At 36.5% G+C, this 19,265-nt stretch overlaps 1 protein-coding gene across 1 annotated transcript in view; it reads right to left on the bottom strand.

Moving 5' to 3' along the window:
* Positions 1–8,324: 8,324 nt before the first annotated feature.
* Positions 8,325–19,265, bottom strand: part of HCN1 (hyperpolarization activated cyclic nucleotide gated potassium channel 1) — a 392,613-nt gene continuing 381,672 nt past the window's right edge. Inside the window, exons 7-8 of the mRNA XM_049648096.1 lie at positions 12,656–12,820; positions 8,325–9,407 (exon numbers count right to left, since the gene is read on the bottom strand). Of these exons, the coding sequence (XP_049504053.1) occupies positions 8,530–9,407; positions 12,656–12,820 (1,043 nt within the window). The 3' untranslated portion in view covers positions 8,325–8,529. The remainder of the gene's footprint in view (positions 9,408–12,655; positions 12,821–19,265) is intronic.

Genomic DNA, 19,265 nt, shown 5'->3' with positions numbered 1-19,265 from the left:
CATCTTTAAAGAGATTGAGGACTCTATAACAATATGCCAGAAGCAAAGAAGAGAGAATTGGAATTAAGTGATGATCAAAATCAGCCCCTTTATAATAAACCAAATTCTGTATTATATATTCTAAAAAATCTTCATGAACTCTTCAAGGCCAGACTCCCTTTTGTTCTTTAGAACTAATACTGTGACACTCCTTGTTATCACAATGAATATTTAAAGCTCTTTTCAGTTATATATTTGATCTCCTTTGGTATCATTTTCCCTCTTTCCATGCACTGTGCTTCAATTGCTTTTCCAATGTGTACCATCAGCAAAGCTTGTTTCCTAGTGAATCCAAGGGCTTGTAGCCCCTATGGGCTACAATGATTCCTGATAAGTTTGATAAGGGCGGCAGATCGAAGTCTTGTTTATGTATAAAAAGATCAAGTTAGGACAGTTTAAAAACTGAGATGTGCTGTGTCTTTGTTTTTGGCTGGTGGTCAATCCTTGCATTTTATCTTGCCCTCCGACCTAAAATAAATTTTCAAAATTTCCAAAACCATGGTCTCCTCTCCTTATATAACATGAACCTTTGTGTCTGTCAAATACTTTGTAATTCGGGGATAATAGCACCTATAGTCACAGCTTCTCTTGCAAGAAACTTGGCAAGTTTTTTTCCCCCGTCAAAAATACATATGTTTTAAGAAATACGTTATGCTTGAGACCACAGGCAAGAATTACTTTAGATGAGCTATTGCAGACACCTAACATTTTGCAGATATAAACTAAATTCCTTACGTAGATACAAAAAGTCACTAAAAAACGTGTGCAGGACAAGTTTATCTTTTACTCTCCTACAATGTATGTTAGAACTTAGAAGAAAAAGGTATTTTCCAAACCTACTTAGGGCCAGAACTTTTTCTGGGACATGTTTCTGGGCTATTTGGAAAGTAGTTAACATTCATGATAAAATGCTTGAGCAGTTTTCTGACAGACTTTTAAGAAATTAAGATCTCTACTGAGAATACTTCCTTACTCAACTAATATTCTGATTTATAAGGAGGTTAATGATTTTTAACCAGTAATTTTCTTGAAAAGATGATGGTCAAACCAACCATTTTTTTCTTACAAAATAGTTCTACCTGGAAAGAATCTTTGCATTGACTTACTTACTTAGAACCCTTTTGTCAAGTTTAAACTAAAGCTTTGACATATGTTTGTAATCAATTTAGCTGAGAAGTTGTTTGAACAAAACAAACTAGCTAAAGTCTCAAAACTTGCCAACATTCATAGCTTGAAGCAATTAAAATCATGTAAAAGATTCCGCTTATGTAGCTCATGTAAAGGAGAATAATAACCTAGCTTTAGAAAGACTAGACTCTGATTACAACAGGCACCATTTTAAGAAGTTATTATCTGAGAGTTTCACATGTGGAGAAATTAAAAGTCAATGTCATTTATTCATAGAAATGTAGAATGTCATATGTAAATAATCACTCATTTAAAAATAACTATGCAAAACAAGCCCAAATTGATGGCTTTGATCATTGTTCTGTGAGGGTAAAAATAACTTAGCGTACTTATAAAGCTATAAAATTATTAGAACTTTATAAGTACATATCGCAGACCTTTAGATTCTTGAGAGTTTGAATTTGGGAAGATAAATATGTGTATATATATATATATATATATATATATATATATATGAGAGACAGAGGGAAGGAGAGAGTGAGAGAGAGTGACAGCGAGAGAGAGACAGGTTTTTGGAACATGTCTAGGACTTCAGACACGATTTATGAGCCACACAAAAAAAATCACATTTCAGTTTTGACTGCAAATAGTGATGCTAAACTAGATCTTTTGCTGTTAGAGAAAACAGGACTTCAAATGAGTTTTGGCTAACTCCCAAAATGGGATCTACTGTTACTGAGACAAACCACTGTTGAGAATATTCATATCAACTCGCCAAGGGTGCTGAAGGCTGCTCTGAACTACGGGGGGAGTCAAACGTATTTTGATTCATGTATTTTTTGGATATGTGTTTAGCATTCTAAGATAATTACTGCAAGGAGGACAATAATCACTTGGCTCTATTAATATGTATGTTAACAAGCCAATGTAATTAATATACCTTGATCTTTGGTAAGGAGATCTAAGGAGAATTCATGCTACATAGTGTATACATGCCTTATCTATTAAATATTACTTAGTATTTCTCAAATGAAATACTTCATTATGTTAGATATCAGAATATCATACCTTGGGCAATTCAGAACTGCACATTTTCAATAGAACTGTAATATGTTAGGTTGGTAATAGATCTTAGAGAATAGTTAGGCAGACAACTTTTATTTTGAAATGCTTGAAAACTAAGTCTTTGGACAAATACATTACAAGGATACATTTGGCAAACTTTTCCCATGTCTGAGGAGCCTCATAAATTTAAGAGAAGCTAAAAATTTGTTTAGCTTCTAAACAAACCTTTGCCTCTACAAATCTAAAGATATGATTAGCCTGGCAAAAAGCAATTTGTTTCCTTTTTGTAAAATTGCTTCATTATTAAAAACATGTCTGAATGACTCTGAATTATTTGTATTTAATTACTTAAATCTAATACAAACATGAAATAAGCTTTACCTTTTGAGCAATTATATTTACTCAGACGTGTTCAATTGAATAAATAAATGCTATTCTTTGCTCAAATGTGGTTATTCAAACATTTATAATGGAAAAAAATGAAGAGATGTTCCCCCTTGGTAATAAATGGCTATTGATTCTACATTAGGAATGAAATAGCTCCAAAGAATATCCATCTTTGTCAATTTTTTTTTTTTTTTAAGTTTGTCAGTCTTTTAAGTATAATGTCTATAAGTAAGATTTGGAGAATCTATGGAGTTTTAACCCAAACCATTCCATCACTCCTTTCTATTCATACAGGTTGTTACTCTCATATTCTCAAATTATTCCCCAGCCCTGCCATGCTTTGTCTTGGGCAAAGCAATTTCCATTTCAGCTTCTCATCCGCATTATCCTGGTCAGCAGACCTAGGACTTTCCTTAGGACCCAGCCTCTCTACAGGGCTCTGTGGCATTGTAAATATCACATCCTATTTGCTGTCACAAATAACTTTTCCTATCACCTTAGCAAAACACACATTTCAACAGGTATGCACCCGAACGGAAATCCTGGATTCATAAAACTAACAAGATAAAGCATAAAACTGTAAAACCATTGGCCTGATAATAAAAGCTCTTTAGAAGGTTTAAAAGGTTTAAAAGCAGTATTTCTCATTCAGTTTCTGCTCTTCTTCTCCCTATGATACTGGCCAGCTGCACGAAGCTGCCGATGGGCCCAGTTAGCTGTGTTGTGATGAACATCTTTTAGAAAAGCAGGTTTCCTTTGTCAGTAAAAGTTAATTCTTTCTCCGGCATTTAGTACATTACTCTTGGAAACAAATCCAGAACCTTATGTACAGGGACTTTTAATACAGCCTTGGGATGATTCTCAAGGTATGATGGGACAAATTGGGGCAAAGCTTCTACCACAGAAACCCTTCAAAGCCCTTTCTGTCCTATCACAGTCTCAATAGGTAGCGGGGTGGGGAGGAGTGAGGTAAGTGAGGCAAGAGCCATGAAAGCCTGGGGCTGGATCTTGTCTTTGTTTAAGATCCTGCCAATTGGTTCATCAATGCTTGTTAGCTTAATTTTGATTTTTTAAAAATGGCATTAAAATATTATTTGCTTTGATTATTTAGATTTTTGCCACTTTGAATTTCGTGCAAGGGGCCTCACTCATGTTACCCTTGGGCTGGCTTTGCTTAAGGAGATGATCTCCTTATCTGATTGTTCAGTGGCAGAGAGAGAACATGTTTGAATTTGGGGGAAAAGGAGCAATGATTTCTCTGGGAGAATACTCAAAACTGAAAAGCAGCCAGGTATTACAAAATTGACAATATTTTCTTCTAAAAAACTGTAATAAAATTATCATTGTCTTGCAGTAGATCTGTGAATATACCATGAAATTTTTCCTATATAGAAAGGCTCAAGCTTTCCATGCCCTAAAGCTCTAAAGAAAATGATGAAGAACAAAACGATAAATATTAACAGAAATGTTCATTGCTACTGGGAAAGGAAGGAATGCGGCCTTTGGTCAAAAACTCCAAAACAACAAGAGGAGGAATATGGATCTTCTGGCTGGATTTGCTCCCACATCCTTGATGAATTTAGGTAAAATAATTTATACTTTGCTCCCTTTTAAAAGCAGGAGTTCTCTTCATGATTGATTTCATTGTTGGCCAGTGTTTAAAAAATAGATGCCACTTTTAAAAAGGACAGAATCAAAATTGCTTAAGAAAGTCACTGCTTTCCAGGCACCTGGGTGGCTCCGAGTCAGGCACTGTGACAGCTCGGAGCCTGGAGCCTGCTTGGGACTCTGTGTTTCCCTCTCTCTCTGCCCCTCCCCCGCTTGCTCGAGAGCGCATGCTCTCTCTCTCTCTCTCTCTCTCAAAAATAAATACAAACATTAAAAAAAATTATTTAAAGAAAGTCACTGCTTTCCAGTGCCAGTAGCAGGTAAACTTAACCCTGAATACAACAGCAAATCTTCTTTATTCTTCATCTTATTATTCTGGAAAAAGGATATATTAAATAAACTTATAGAATGGAGCTAACAACTCAGAGCATGCAGCCAGTCGCAGTTGCTTAAATTTTTGACCATTACTTTCAGGACTCAAAATAGATGTTCAGCCTCCAGTTATTCAATAAGGACCACATTTCTTTTGTATTGCACAGAAAAAGTAGTTTTCCAATAAGCAGAGAATGTGATAAAATTTTCCAGGTGTAATGTATATGAACAAAATAACCAGACGCAGGTTTTATGGCATATATTCTAGAAGGATAGAGGCATAAAGAAGATAAATCTTGTTGAAACAACTTAATGTTATAAATTATGAAAGTAAAATGCATAAAAGCAAAGTAGCACAGTAAAATTATAAAATTAACAAACAGAAACACTTAAATTTAAAAAGAAGGCATGGAAACTTTAAAAGTAGGCCTGCAAGATGATGGAGATCACTTCTAAAGTATAAATAATTCAGGATTTGAAATAATAACATCTACAACATAAAACACATCATATTGTTTAAATCACCCAAGTTCTTTAGGAATTATTCTAACTTGACTGTGTACTTTGTAGTGTCCTGCAGATGTTATGCTCATTTAAGTTTATAAATGGCAAAATAACCATCTTTTTAAAGTGGGACGGCATCTGTCACGGAATCATTCACTTATGGAGTGGTTACTGAGACCTGGAGACAAGCTATTTATTTGATGAATAGAGTCTATCGCCATTCCTGCCATTTATCCTTACAGTTTTCAAAGAATCCTTCATTCAATGCAATAAACTCTATGTCAGCCTTTTAAGACTGATTCAAAATCCACTTGAATAGGGAGGTTCTATGACTATTGAAAGCCTTCGCAAGGCCCAAGGCTATCATAAAATAGGTTTGTATAATAAATTATAAGGTTATTCCCCCCCCCCCAAATCTAATAGCACAGAAATAACCGTGTTTGGGAATTGAACCACAACCACACGTGAAGGAGGTACAGAGCAAAGAATTAAAAAAAACAAAAACAAAAAACAAAAAAACCCAAAACTTCAACTGGTACCATTGGGAAGAGATAAAACAGAGGGATAACTGGAATACCCATGTTCTAGTTACATTCCTCTCTACAGTCATAGACTCTCTACGATTAATTTTATAATGACTATCAAGTATAAGCCCTCTTGGAAATCTTACGATGTAAAGGTAGAAAGGCAAATCTGTACTCATTAATAAAACAAAATGTTTGGTTAGAGCATATTGATAAAATAAAATATTCATGATTTTAGTTTATTTTCTGTTGAATTTATTAATAATCTTTATATATATTTATATATGTATGGCTTTGAGCAAAGACAAAAGAAATACTCTAATTCATCCCTGATCATACAGTTGTTGTAAGAATCAGCTACTCTACTATTTTCCCAGCCGCAGAAAGACCAATCTTTTCAATAATACATTTCTTTCTGTACAGATTAAAACTCCATACTTACGGGCTTAACTATGTACAGAGAAAAGAGGTCACTTTTCAACTAGCAATGGACTTTTATATTACAGGAATGTGAGTCAATTTGTTTTCTTAATCTAAGCATATATATTCATACATATATATGTATATAATTTACCCTGTACCATTTTATGAGTTTAACATATAAACCTTAGTGTGTTTTTGTCCATTCTGTTACAAAGTGAATAAAAATTTTATGGTTGCACTGAAAGACCATGCAATTCAATTTTGCTTATGTTTCCCAATAGTGCTCAAAATAAAAAACCAAAAATTTATATATATAAAAATATTTCACTACCAAACCCATTAGTGCTATCAAATGTAAACCTTTAATAATTTAAAGGACCAATACATGATCTTAATAAATTGAAGTGAATTCTCAATATTTTAATAAAATAAAGGAGTTTTGTACTGATATGTAAATGGTCTTGCAGCTTTCCCATAGGATCTAGGTAGACGGAACAATCCCCTTCTTATACCGCTCCTGACCCGCCATCAGATGTCACCAGCATGTTAATGACAACATTACATTGACAAGCATTGTTGAGTACTTCCACACAAGCTGGGATCTGTTAGAAATGAAACATAACAACTCATTTTGGTATTATAGGTATTATAATCGTAAAAGGCATAACAGGCAGCATGGATCCATTTTAGAGTTTTTGCTTCGTTTTGTTTTCTGTCCTCAAGTCTATCTGGAGGCCCTGCCCCATTTCTCGTGTGATCTTTGTTCAGTTCTTCTTTAACGTATCGCCAGTGTCAGAGATACTGAAGACCTCCACGTCAGGTCATTCTCTTGGGTTATTTACAGAAGTCGGTTATTAGGAATCTTCCGATTGTGTTCCAGTCATCCACCACATTCGTGGGATGCATTAGGCACAAATAATTACTAAGGGACTTCTTTGAGAAGAAGCAGATGTTCACAGATCATGGAGAGTTAAGGAAACAGACGAACGAACAAACAATGCTCACATTCAGTTTGCCCCCTGCTTTCTGTCATCACGTCCATACATTTTCCAGCACGTTCAAAATAAACCTCCTACCTAAGGGCTATGTTAGTCACCACATGCCTTAAGATTTGCTAACCATTTTATTACAATATACATAGAACAAAGTGTGTGTTCCCAGACAGGAGGCTATAGTGTATTTAGTTAATTTAAATTAACACCAGGGTTAACTACTACCTACCAACAGTGAAGACACAGAACACACTGGCAACTCCAAATCAAGCTGTGGTTTACAAATCATTATATAAATGATAGTAATAATATTAAATGAAAGTGAAAACCTCACTTCTAGACTTAAGTCAGAGATCCAAGTCAGCCTTATAGGAATTTTAAGATAGGCAATTAATGAATGGTTATACTTTTCTAGAAATGAGAAATACTGTAAGCCTCTCCCTACAGTGACTGATCTGAACCTATTTTGTTTTTCCAAAAAAGCATGCAGGGACTATTTTCAGATGCTTGATTATGGCAAGAAGGAAGAAAAGTAATGATTTTTGGTGTAATACAAGCAATTTGTAGAATTGAGCATACAATTTTGCATAAAACATTGCAAGTTAAAATAATATTGTAGGTTTCAAGCCATTGCATTACAGTTGAATAACTGTCACAGTTAGGTTTTGTAAAATTTAAAACTCTAAGTTTTGAAGTGAAGCAATAAAACTAAATTCTTAAGTGATGACTTTTACCTTCATACAACACAGAAGAGCTATTTTTATTTGGGTTGAAAAAGTTATTTACAGCTAACATTGATTGAGTCTTGGTAAAAGTCCGGTAACACACGAAGACAAATATCCCCTCAGCTTTCTGAAAGATCAATGGATGTGTTTGAGGTTAGAGATACTCGGGACAGTGGCGAGGCTAGTCTCCAGCCGTGGCCGAGCATACCACGTGATCTAACCTAATTCAAAATTGAAAGCACCAAAATACAATTTAGATCTATAAAGTGGGATTTGCCATTCAATCCTCCATAATTCATGATTAACAATTTAGATGCAGAGACACAGCTAATGAAAGAAGATTTGGTTGGTGCTATTCAGTGGCTCACTTGAGTTGCCTTTTTAAAATCAGAGTTTTGTTTCCATTGAATCCAAGAACTCTTCATAAAATAGAGAAATACATATATCAAAGGAATTCGGTAAAAGTTGGTTAAAAATAAATGATCTTACAACAACATTTTAAATCCTTTAATGATTTAAAGAAAGGAAGACATATAACACTGAATGCTAAACAGGTCTTTTGAACCTCTCTTGGGAATTTAGATAGATATTGAATAGTAGATATATATTTATATATTTTACATTTTGCATGTAGGCCAGAGCTGTCTAAAATATCTCTTCATAGTAGGCTATAGGAATCTATCAGGAGATAGAAGAAAATAATTTCTGAGAACATTCTCAGTTTATCAGAGTCTTTCTTTCTGCTTTGACAATCAGCAGGGATCATAAATTTGAAGCAAATCGTGGCTTTTCTGCCTCTGGGTCTGTAGTTAAGACTGAGGAAGCCTCTCTCGGAAGAGCAGCTGCTGGTGGAGGGGGTGCGGGAGGGGCTCCTCGGTTGGGGGGAATGGCTCCCGACGACATCTGTCGGAACAGGGTGACTCGCTGGGGGACAGTGCCCCGGGCCCCTGCCTGAAGGCTCGGGCCGTGAACAGCCGTCACGGGCTGAGGGATGGAGGCCAGGGACTCGCCCACAGTGGGATGAGGTCTGGAAATGAGAGTGGAAACCTCATGGGGCAGCGAGGGCTGCGAGGCCGACAGGGGCCTGACCTCTCGGCTCAGGCTGGTGTTGTGGAGGGCCTGGGTGCTCCTGTGCACGTCGTTCTTGGGCGTGGAGCTGCCGGGCGTCTGGGGCTGCGGGGGCTGCTGCGGGGGCTGCGGGGGCTGGGGCTGCTGGATCTGCTGCTGCTGCTGCGTGAGCGACAGCTGGGAGGCAGTGGGCGACGCGTAGTGGAAAGTTCGAGTGGCCAGCGGGCTCTGTACCGGCGGGCTGCAGACCGCAGTGGTGTAGGAGCAGGGTGACAGGATGGCTGACGGCTGGGGGGTCTGTGTGCTGGGGCTGGGGGAATGCAGGTTGCTGTGGGACAGGCTGGTCGCTGTGTACACCGGCGGAGACTGTGTCCTCATGCGGGAGGTCGGAGTCGTGGTGGAAGAGGTGGCATTCAGGGCTGTCATTTGGGGATAACTGATGGGAGCGATTGCCTGCACCATCTCCCGGTCGTGTTTCACGATCTGCTTCAGGATCTCGTTCTCCTGATTGTTGAAGACGCCGGTGTTCAGATCCTTCTGGAACTTTTGCAGAAGGATTGAATTTTTCTTTCCTGGCGGCGAAAGAAAGACAGGCGCTTAGAAGGCCTACAAACGACTGACGACAAGCCCAAGTGAGAGTGGCTCCTGAAAGCGGAAGTATGCCAGTGTTTCCTGGAAGAGGCTTAAAAGCCAAGTACTCACCTTCAGAGCCAGACAAAAAGATGGCTCCTGCCCTTCGCACTTCCTGTATCTCTCCGGGAAATCTTACCTTCTGCGAGTCGAGAAGCCTGTAATCTGGCAAAAACCACCTTACAGAAGAAAGGGAGATATCTGACGCGAGGGCTACTTTGAAGAGTGGCAAAAGAAAGGGCATGTGGACCGGGACGGGTCTGGAAGCAAAACGTAAGTTTAAAGCTACTTTGTCAAGAAAGGCCAATAGACACGCACACTCTCGCAGGTACTCTACAAAAGGCTTTAGGTGGATGTATTTTATTGAATCCTCAACTCTTGCAAGTAGCTGTGTTTACAGTGCGATTTCACCCAAAAGGAGAATGGGATATGGGAAGGTTAAGAACAGTGTCCAGGAAAACATGACTACTAAGTAACCTGACTGGGGAAGGAAAACAGCAAATCTGATTGTAGATCCTTACCACGGACAACGAACCAGCTGCACCTGTGTCAATGTGAGCTCTTTCTAGAAAAGCTGTCTCTCAAGCCCCATCTTACTCGCTGAACAAGATGCTGCATTTTACTAAGATCTTTAGGTGATTCTCACGTGCAAGTTTCAGGCACACTGTTGCAAGGCCTTTGCTTTTGACCAGTGCCCATGCCAGTGCGTACATCCATATTTTTCTCATCCCTGGACCTTTAAAACGTAATGATTTTCATCTGTACCCTACCAATTAAATCAGAATAGCCAGACATGGGGGCAGACTTCAGTACTTTAAAAGCAAATTTCCTCAAAGGAGTTTTATGTACAGCCAGGTTGAGAACCACTTCGTAATCTTTCCTTTTCTGAAGTGTCTTTGTGAGGATTAAGGGGACAGTGTATGGCAAGCTTTCAGTTCCCTTGAGGACCTCAGTAAGCATTACCTCTCCTTCCTGCCATTGTCTTTGGAGTGCTTTGCATTAAGGAGACATTCCCTGGCAGACTATCAATAGAATCAAAATTAGATGAAGAGGGGAAAATCAGTAACTTTTGGTGACATCACTGATAAAATAATACCCAAATAAATATCATAACTTAACAGTGAATCCACTTTGCCATATTGCTAAATAAAGTTAGAATTAGAAGGACTATTTTTTAATGGAAATATGTGTTATAATTTACTTGGCTGCTGGAAAACTATCATTTTAAATGGTTGCCAAAAATAAATACTTGTCTCTTCTTACAGAATCGTTCTAATTTTCTAAAGAACAAAAACTGCTATATTGGTAATAAATATAATGCTTATTTGGCATTATTATTATATATTATTATATTATATATAATATATAATAATATATATTATATATTATTATATTATTATTGTCTTAACTACATATGGTGTACATTTATAAGCCATTGCCACAAAATGGAAAAGGGAAATATTTCTTTGTCATCATGTGAATAGTCAACGTTTTGTAATGTTACTACCTGTGAACTTACAGAGAAATACTCTACTTTTTAATGTACTGTTAGAATTTTATAAGGATCAAAACTGCAATGGCTTGGTGCTTATTAGCAATTTTATTGCCTATATTATTGACTGCAAACTTTCTTATACAAATTACTTGGAATAAGTGAGATGAAAGTGAAGCTGTCGCAGATTAACAGAAATTCTCTATTAAAATATCGTGATTTTATTGCTTTCTCTAAAGATGTCTAGCTGGCTTAGGAAAAACCTCATGTGCTCAGATATCAGTCTCTTGCTCTACCATGAGCAGTCACAAACCACAAAAAGGGTATTTTCAAATGAAGTAAAGATGCTTTCAGGAATACCCACTTTTATGGGCACTGTCTCTCTCCACACTGTGTCCTGTTACGGGTCTGAGTTGTCAATATGAATTTCTACTATGTGTGTTTTGTCTAACGATAATGTCCAAAAGCTACCTTTACTTCTCCTAACCTAATTTCAGACTCTTATGCCTCTGTCATCCCACTTATATAGAAGGAAAGAAAGCTATAATGTGCGGAAGAAAAGCTGACATAAGACTACATCCTTCAAAAAGCCTTACCTTTAATGAGAATGAAGCACATTTACTTCCAAGTGATCCCAACCCCATCACCTTTGAGATCACGGATTCCTTCATCCCTCCCTACCACCTCTCTTCAAGAATATTCGTTGTGTACTAGGTACTGTGAATGTAATAGTGAATTAGACGTGTTCTCTACATTCACAAATCTTAGCATTGTTAGAGCAATTACAATAATAAAGGCAGTATTGTGATGGAGGAAATTCCTAGGCGGGGATGGGAGAACATACCTAGGATATTCAGCCGCCTAGCGGTGGGAGGTCAGGGGAGATTTCTACAGGGAAATGATATCTATACTGAAAATTGTATAGATTATGAAAATTGAGTAGAGTGAAGCGGGGGCAGGGCAGGGTAGGGTGGGGGGAAGAGGATTTAGGTGTAGAGAGTAAACGCTTACTACCTTCTGATATCAGAATGTTCCAGCATATTTTAGGAAGCTAATAGCAAGCCAATCTGATTTAACTTTACTATAGCAATTATTCAAACCTTTAAACTAGTGTAACTAGTAAAGTCTAATTTATATATTCTTATTTGAGAGCAGAGAAGACTTTAAGTCGATGTTTACAAAGTAAAGCATCTATGTAGGGCATTTCTATCAAGGTTTTTCCTGCTTGAGTCTGTATTACAAACATTTCAAGAAGCTTCTACTGAGACAATTAAAACACACAAGTTTTCCGTTCTCAATATATAGATAAAAGTGTAAAGGTGATACGTAAAAATTTTTTAAAAACCTTGTAGCAAAATTTGGTTTGTAATATAGACTCATACTATTATAATTTTAGTTCTATTTTAGTGCTACCTAAAATTTTTATCATTGCTTTTTACCTGAAGATTCAAATTGTATTGGCATCACTGGGGAAATCAGACTGAGCAGCTAGTAAAAATAGAGATGATTAAATAAATCCAGAACACTTAAGAAGAGAAAGTTAGACAGTAGAAATAGGGCTAGAGCTAACTGCTATTTCTATGCTAATTAAAAGGCAACCTATGATAGCATTTAGGACTTACAATTGTAAACATATATCAGTCCACTAGAGTATAACCTAATTGTACATGTAAAAGATAATAAAACTGAAGAGAATACCTATCCGATCTAGTCGGTCAATGGCAACCGTCTCAAAGGCTCTCCGCATCATTGGATATTCCTCCAGGACCTCATTGAAATTGTCCACGGATAGTGAATAAAGACGACAATATGTATCAGCTCGAACACTGGCAGTGCGGCGTCCCTTGGTAAGCAAGCAAATCTCTACAAAAACAAGAAAGAAAGATTTGTTTGGTCATTTTCTTTCCAAGACCACTGAGACCTACAATTAAAAAAAAAAAAAGTCTCATGGTGTGATCAAGCAATGATTGGCAGCATTTTCTTTAAAAAAATTTTTTTTATTGTGTATTTATTGTTGAGAGAGAGAGACAGAGTGTGAGCGGGGGAGGAGCAGACAGAGAGGGAGACACAGAATCCAAAGCAGCCTTCAGGCTCTGAGCTGTCAGCACAGAGCCCAACACAGGGCTTGAACTCACAAGCTGTGAGATCATGACCTGAGCTGAAGTCAGACGCTTAACTGACTGAGGCACACAGGTACCCCGGCAGCATTTTCTCTTTTATCAGTAAATTCCTCGTGACAAAAATATCCAATTAATAATATGCAACCTTAAAATAATATTGTTTTTTAAACAATTAAAGTTTTTAGTTCAAATGGAAAGCTGAAACAGATTTATCTATCCCTCAGCTGTCCTTCCAATGCATCTGAAATAATAAAAGTGTAGAAAATGGAATCATAAATCCACGGTGGAGTTAAGTATTGGAAAAAACTGTAATCAGACAAGATTTTTATAAAGTTTGGAAGGCAAAAAGCAGATCATAACATATAGACAGAAACCAAAGTGAACCCGAGCATTGGTCTAGAAAGTCCTATGATCAAGAAAAATGACCACGGGTTCAGATGGATGTGTTTCAGGTATGCCTTATGTTGTTGGCATATTCCCAATGAGATCAGTATAAAAAGCTATATACCAAAGGAATAGAGTGGCTTTCTATTTCAAGAGTTTCTCAGAAGAATTTTTTCTTGAGAATTAGATTTCCAAAATGTGGTAAGCAAACATTTGCAAATCCGGATTCCCTTATTTGCTAGTTAAATAGATCTATAAGTGGTAATTTTCTATTTCATTTCCCCAAGTTTATTAATTAAACTCTATGGACTTTGATCTAAAAAAACAGAAACAATTAAAAAATTTAGTTTCAAGGTAACCAATTTGAAAAAAGAAATGGCAGAAGTATTTCTGAAACGCACAGTTTCCTAACGTAAGGATGAAAGGGGTCTAAATTCACACTCTTCAATAAGGTCAGTTCATGTTGATGAATATTGTGAGTAAATTATATGGTAGGGATTATGTACTTGATGTTAAGGCTAGAAATATGAATCAAACATAATGTCTACTTTTGTGTTACTTATACGATGATGGTTAAAAAAAAGAGTTACTCTTAATTAAGAGTTCATTTAAATGCAATCTGGTAAGAACAACAATACAGACTGTGGGCATTCTGGGAGTATTTAGAAACACATCTGAACCAATCTGGGAAGACAGAATTTTAGGAAATGCCACCTAAACAACCAGTTATGCTGTTGTTCATGCTGGTAACATGTTATAAGTTTAATAAATAATATTGTGGAGTGTTCATGTGTGTGTGTGCGTGTGTGCGTGTGCGTGTGTGTGTGTGTACTAGGTATATGTAGAAAGATGAATCTATATTGGCTAATATTTAAGCATAAATATTATCATACTATGGAATTTGCTGGCTACTGTACTCTAAACAATGAAATAAAAGGTTTAAACAACTGAAAGTTTATGTCATCACAGTTCTGGAGGCAACTCAAAACTCTTCAGCCATTATCTCTTGGCATCTCCTCAGTAATTTCTTAGTGAAAAACCGAACAAATGAAGGTGTATTCATTCATGAGCAGGAAAAATCACTGGTCAGTGTGAAAATCACTTCAAAATAGTCCCTTCTTTTAAAGCCTCTGTAGTCTTTGTTTCTACCATGAGTAACACAAAAAATGCCACACACTTAGCAATGAAAAAAGCAGACCTTCTGATCATTAAAGAGTCTTAGATTTCACGAATTTCCAAATTCAATATGTGAATGGAGCAGTTGCTTCTAATATTAAGTCATTTTGGAGATCCACTTATTGAGGGAAAAGAGTCCTGTGTTAGGTGTTACAGAGTTTTTCTGTATTTACTCTGAGTGGGTGTGTATTTGGGTTTGGGCAAAAAACAGAGAAAGAAAATACAATTTAGTCACCTGTATCTCATACTATCCTTTAGGTTAAGAAATTATGTGTATATTAATTTATCACTATTTTTATTTTCTTGTATTGGATTTTATAATCACTTCTTAAATATCACTTATCTCCTTCATTGGCTTTAGACATTTTAAAGACAGTAACTATACAGTAACATTATTGTATCCCTCCCAGCAACTGCAGCCTTGAGTTTTGAGCCCAGGGAAAATTATTTTAAAATGTTTATGAGTATGTAATGATAGTGGACAAACCCAAGGCCCACATTAAGTTCTGTTCTTAAGTTGTAGATAATGTAGTATTAGTTCCCCTGTGAGGTATCTCCCCTTTGTAATAGAACTGGCTAAATGATTTATGTACCTTCTTTAGGCAACAAAACATATCTTTGCAGGTTTTGTTCAATGTCTATGATGAAAAAAGTGTTTAGAAGGTATGGTAATATTTTCTTCAGTGTAGATAATGTCTTTACTCATTAGGTAGAAAATTAACTTGCTGTAGGGTGCTCAGATTGATTTCACACAAAAAGCAAAATACACAATGAAATAACATTGAATTCCCAAAGAACAAACCAAGTTCATCTTACAGAGATGTAAGCTTTTTAAAGAATCCTATGGCATATTTTCTAGACTGTGTTGATTGTTCCAATCTTTCTGCTTTTTTTTCTTGCTTACTCTTTGAGACCTCGACTAGGAATTTCCCAGTGGTGCAACCACTGTTTTAAAATTTTTAGTGCAAATCTACTTGGAAATAAGTCCCTTTGTCTGGATACAAATTTCTAAATAATAATCAAATAATCAAATACTCAAATAACACAAGTATTGAGTTCTTGGCATATTTTAATTCTGTATGATTCTCTTTTTTTCTTTATAGGGTACTTTATTTCACCTACTGAAGAGGAAAAGTGACAGTAATGCTCCCCCTCACAGGCAGATTGGAAAACTATTTTCAATTTCAACATTATAAAGAGTATGTCCCAGGAAATAAAATTTGACCCACCACCCACCAAATTAAAAATATACTTTTAATAAACCTTAGGGTATGAGATACATCAACTACTCAACGCTATTTTTGCTGCCATTAGTTAACCTTGATCATATGTGTTTCAGTCTATGTGACATTACTGCCACCTATATGAAGTCATTTTATAAGGTAGGGCAAATGGTGTCAACAATTTTGCAACTCAGAAACATTTCCCTGACCCTTAAAACAGAATTTGACATTGCAGTAACACAGGGACTTAGCAGGAACTTATGACAGAGATTTGTAACGTAAACGTTTAATTTGAGTTTCTAGAATTTACGGGAAAATTTGTACTTGGCTGCTCAGAGTAACCTAAGCAGGAAGCTGCTCCCTTTTTAAAGTATTCAATATCATGAAATAAAAGTAATTCACTATTGTGTATCAGAATACTAATTTCCTATAAATTACTTAGGCTTCTAATCCAGTGCCTCATACAATGTGCAAAAGGAAGTATCACTTTTTTCATTTTCTTTCTATATTTGTATTTGTTATCTTTCTATATTTAGTGGTAGTAAACTAGTAAAATATCACATCTTATGGCATAGGAGGTGGTAACATCTGGCTGAAATCAATCTGCATATCAAGCTTGGCTAGTAGAAACATTTCAGATCTCAGATGGATTTGAATAGGAATCTAGGGAATTTGGAATAGAATAGAACATTAAATCGATGTAAATTTGTATTTTGAAATGTTTCACATCTTTTATAACCTTTTGAAACAGATTGGATATAATATCTCTCCAATTTCAGATATTATAAAGGAATAATTATGCATATAGATTGTATTATGATAGTCTCATAACTAGAATATCCAATTTTGCTTTATTTTCTAAAGATACAACTGATCATTTCAGTTCTCATAGACACAGTCATATTTATATAATTATTAGCATCTTCTACCACTGGCCATGCTAATTGTCATTTATATCATCTAAAGTTATTGCTTTTCCAAAAAAATGTCTTAGCTCTCCCCCCATATGTTTGGTCAATACATCTCTCTTAAAGCATAGAAATTAGGGTGATCACCCCTGGCTCTGAATAGCGACCAGTAGTGGCATCTCAGACAAGATGAGCATTGGCAAAGTTGTTACAAGGATTAACTAAAAGAGTGCTTACAAAGTGCCTGGCACAAGCCTACCACAGTGCGGACACTCTTAAAACATGAGTCCTTTCCTTTCCTTGTTATGTTCCCTCTCTTCTTGCTGTATTTTTTTTCCCCTTGTGATTTTGACTATACCTGCTGGAACAAGCAGGTAACTGTTTCATGTATCAAATAACTGTTCAAATGTGTAAAATATATTTATCATTTCCCATACCTTTGTAAGTAACCTGTTTTTTTACATGTTTATTTATTTTTGAGAGACAGAGGGAGAGAGAGCACAAGTAGGGGAGGGACAGAGAGAGAAGGAGACACGGAATCGGAAGCAGGTTCCAGGCTCTGAGCTCTCAGCACAAAGCCCAACGCAGGGGTTGAACTCACAAACCGTGAGGTCATGAGCTGAGTCAAAGTCGGACGCATAACCGACTGAGCCACCCAGGAGCCCCAATAATCTGTTTTTAAACTAATCATCCCAATTCCTTAGACTCATCTCAGGTGAGATGGTTTCACACCCATGGACACCCTTCTTAATTATCTTTGTGCCTCCACTCTACTTGATAATCGTGCATCTTAGACCTTACAGCACATTTTCAGACTTACTTGTTTCTGTGATGTTTCTCTATACTAACTTATAAAGTCTTTAATGAGAAGTACAACAATCACATTTGCAATGTCCAGCGCTTACCATAGATTTAGTCATAGAATATAATTTGGTTCAAGAACTAAAGATGAATGAATCAATCAATAAATTAAGAACAGAATGACTAACATCAGTGTGCAAACATCCGTTATAAAACAAAGTGCTCACATTTGAGCACAACATTCCAAATAGCCATTTCTGTTTGAAGAGCTCGGACCTATCCACCAGACTGCCCTTATCCTTTATTTGGTTCCTATTGATTACAAACATGTTTGTGACATGATTGTTTCATTCTGTTGGATATACAGATGTTTTCATTAAGGTTTATAGTTCCCACTCCTAAACCTCTCACCCCTTCCCCTTTGTTATGATGTATGTGTCTTTAACTTCTACTGTGACTCCTTCAACTGCCTAATGTCTACCTAAAATCTGCTTTACACAAAACTATAAACCGTTATCTACTATATATTTATACTACTTGTCTTTAGCAAGTTAAAAAGACTTGATGGACTACCTCAGTAATTTTCAGAATATCTGTTGAATAGATAAAAAACAATCACTGCCAGCCCATGTTAGCCCATGTCACATACAGAAGATTAAAGGGGATCTGTTATGTGATTGGAACAAAAATCACATAAATAGTATCAAAGCTAAGAAGGGTAAGACCACAGTTTTCCTAGTTCTATCCATCTTTGAAAATCCACTGGACCACTCCAAGTCTTTCCTTTTGATTTTAAATCTACCAACACTCAACTCTTTAAAAGTTAATCAAACACCTTGAATTATAAATGCCTTTAAAAAGCAGCCAGCTTTTAAAAAATTCATCAAATGATTTTGGCTCTTAGCTACCTCAAGTGTGTTTTTTGAAGAGATATCCTGACAGCTCTGTTTTCCTATGTGGCTTAATAGGCTTACACCAAATGAAAAAGGAAAGTACAGCAGAAATAAAATCTAAACAGAAAATATACTCAGTAGATATTTAGGAGGTAAGTCTTCTACAGAAAAAGAGTTACTTGTCACCAAAAATTTCCCCTGGTTCTCTCTCTTTGTTTCTTTCACTCACATGTAACATATACACATGTGAATAATAAAATAGGGATTTAAATACACATTTTCTTGGCTTATTTAATGTATTATTATTTAATGGTATGTTCTGGTTTATTTATTGTCATGTATTATTAAGGGTCAACTGATTCATACTGGAATCTTCAGTGTAGTGCTTCCTACACTTTAATATGCATAAGAATTGCCTGGATGTCTTGCTGAAAGCAGGTTAGGATTCAATAAATGGGGGGGGGGGTGCGTACACACACACGCGCGTGCGTGCGTGGGTGAGGTGCTGACACTGCATTTTTCTAACAGGATCTTAGGTGACGTCAATGAGGGACTTTTCTGGGAAATGAAGTCTTGTAGCTGTCAGGTTTACATCTAAACCAGGGTTCTCTGTTTACTTTATTTTTTATTTTTTATATGAAATTTATTGTCAAATTGGTTCCATACAACACCCAGTGCTCATCCCAACAGGTGCCCTCCTCAATACCCATCACTCACCCTCCCCTACCTCCCACCCCCCATCAACCCTCAGATTGTTCTCAGGTTTTTTTTTTTAACATTTTATTTATTTTTGAGACACAGAG

This window comes from Panthera uncia, assembly GCF_023721935.1.
Source record: "Panthera uncia isolate 11264 chromosome A1 unlocalized genomic scaffold, Puncia_PCG_1.0 HiC_scaffold_17, whole genome shotgun sequence".
Lineage (NCBI taxonomy): Eukaryota > Metazoa > Chordata > Mammalia > Carnivora > Felidae > Panthera > Panthera uncia.
This window is presented reverse-complemented; position numbering and strand designations above follow the sequence as displayed.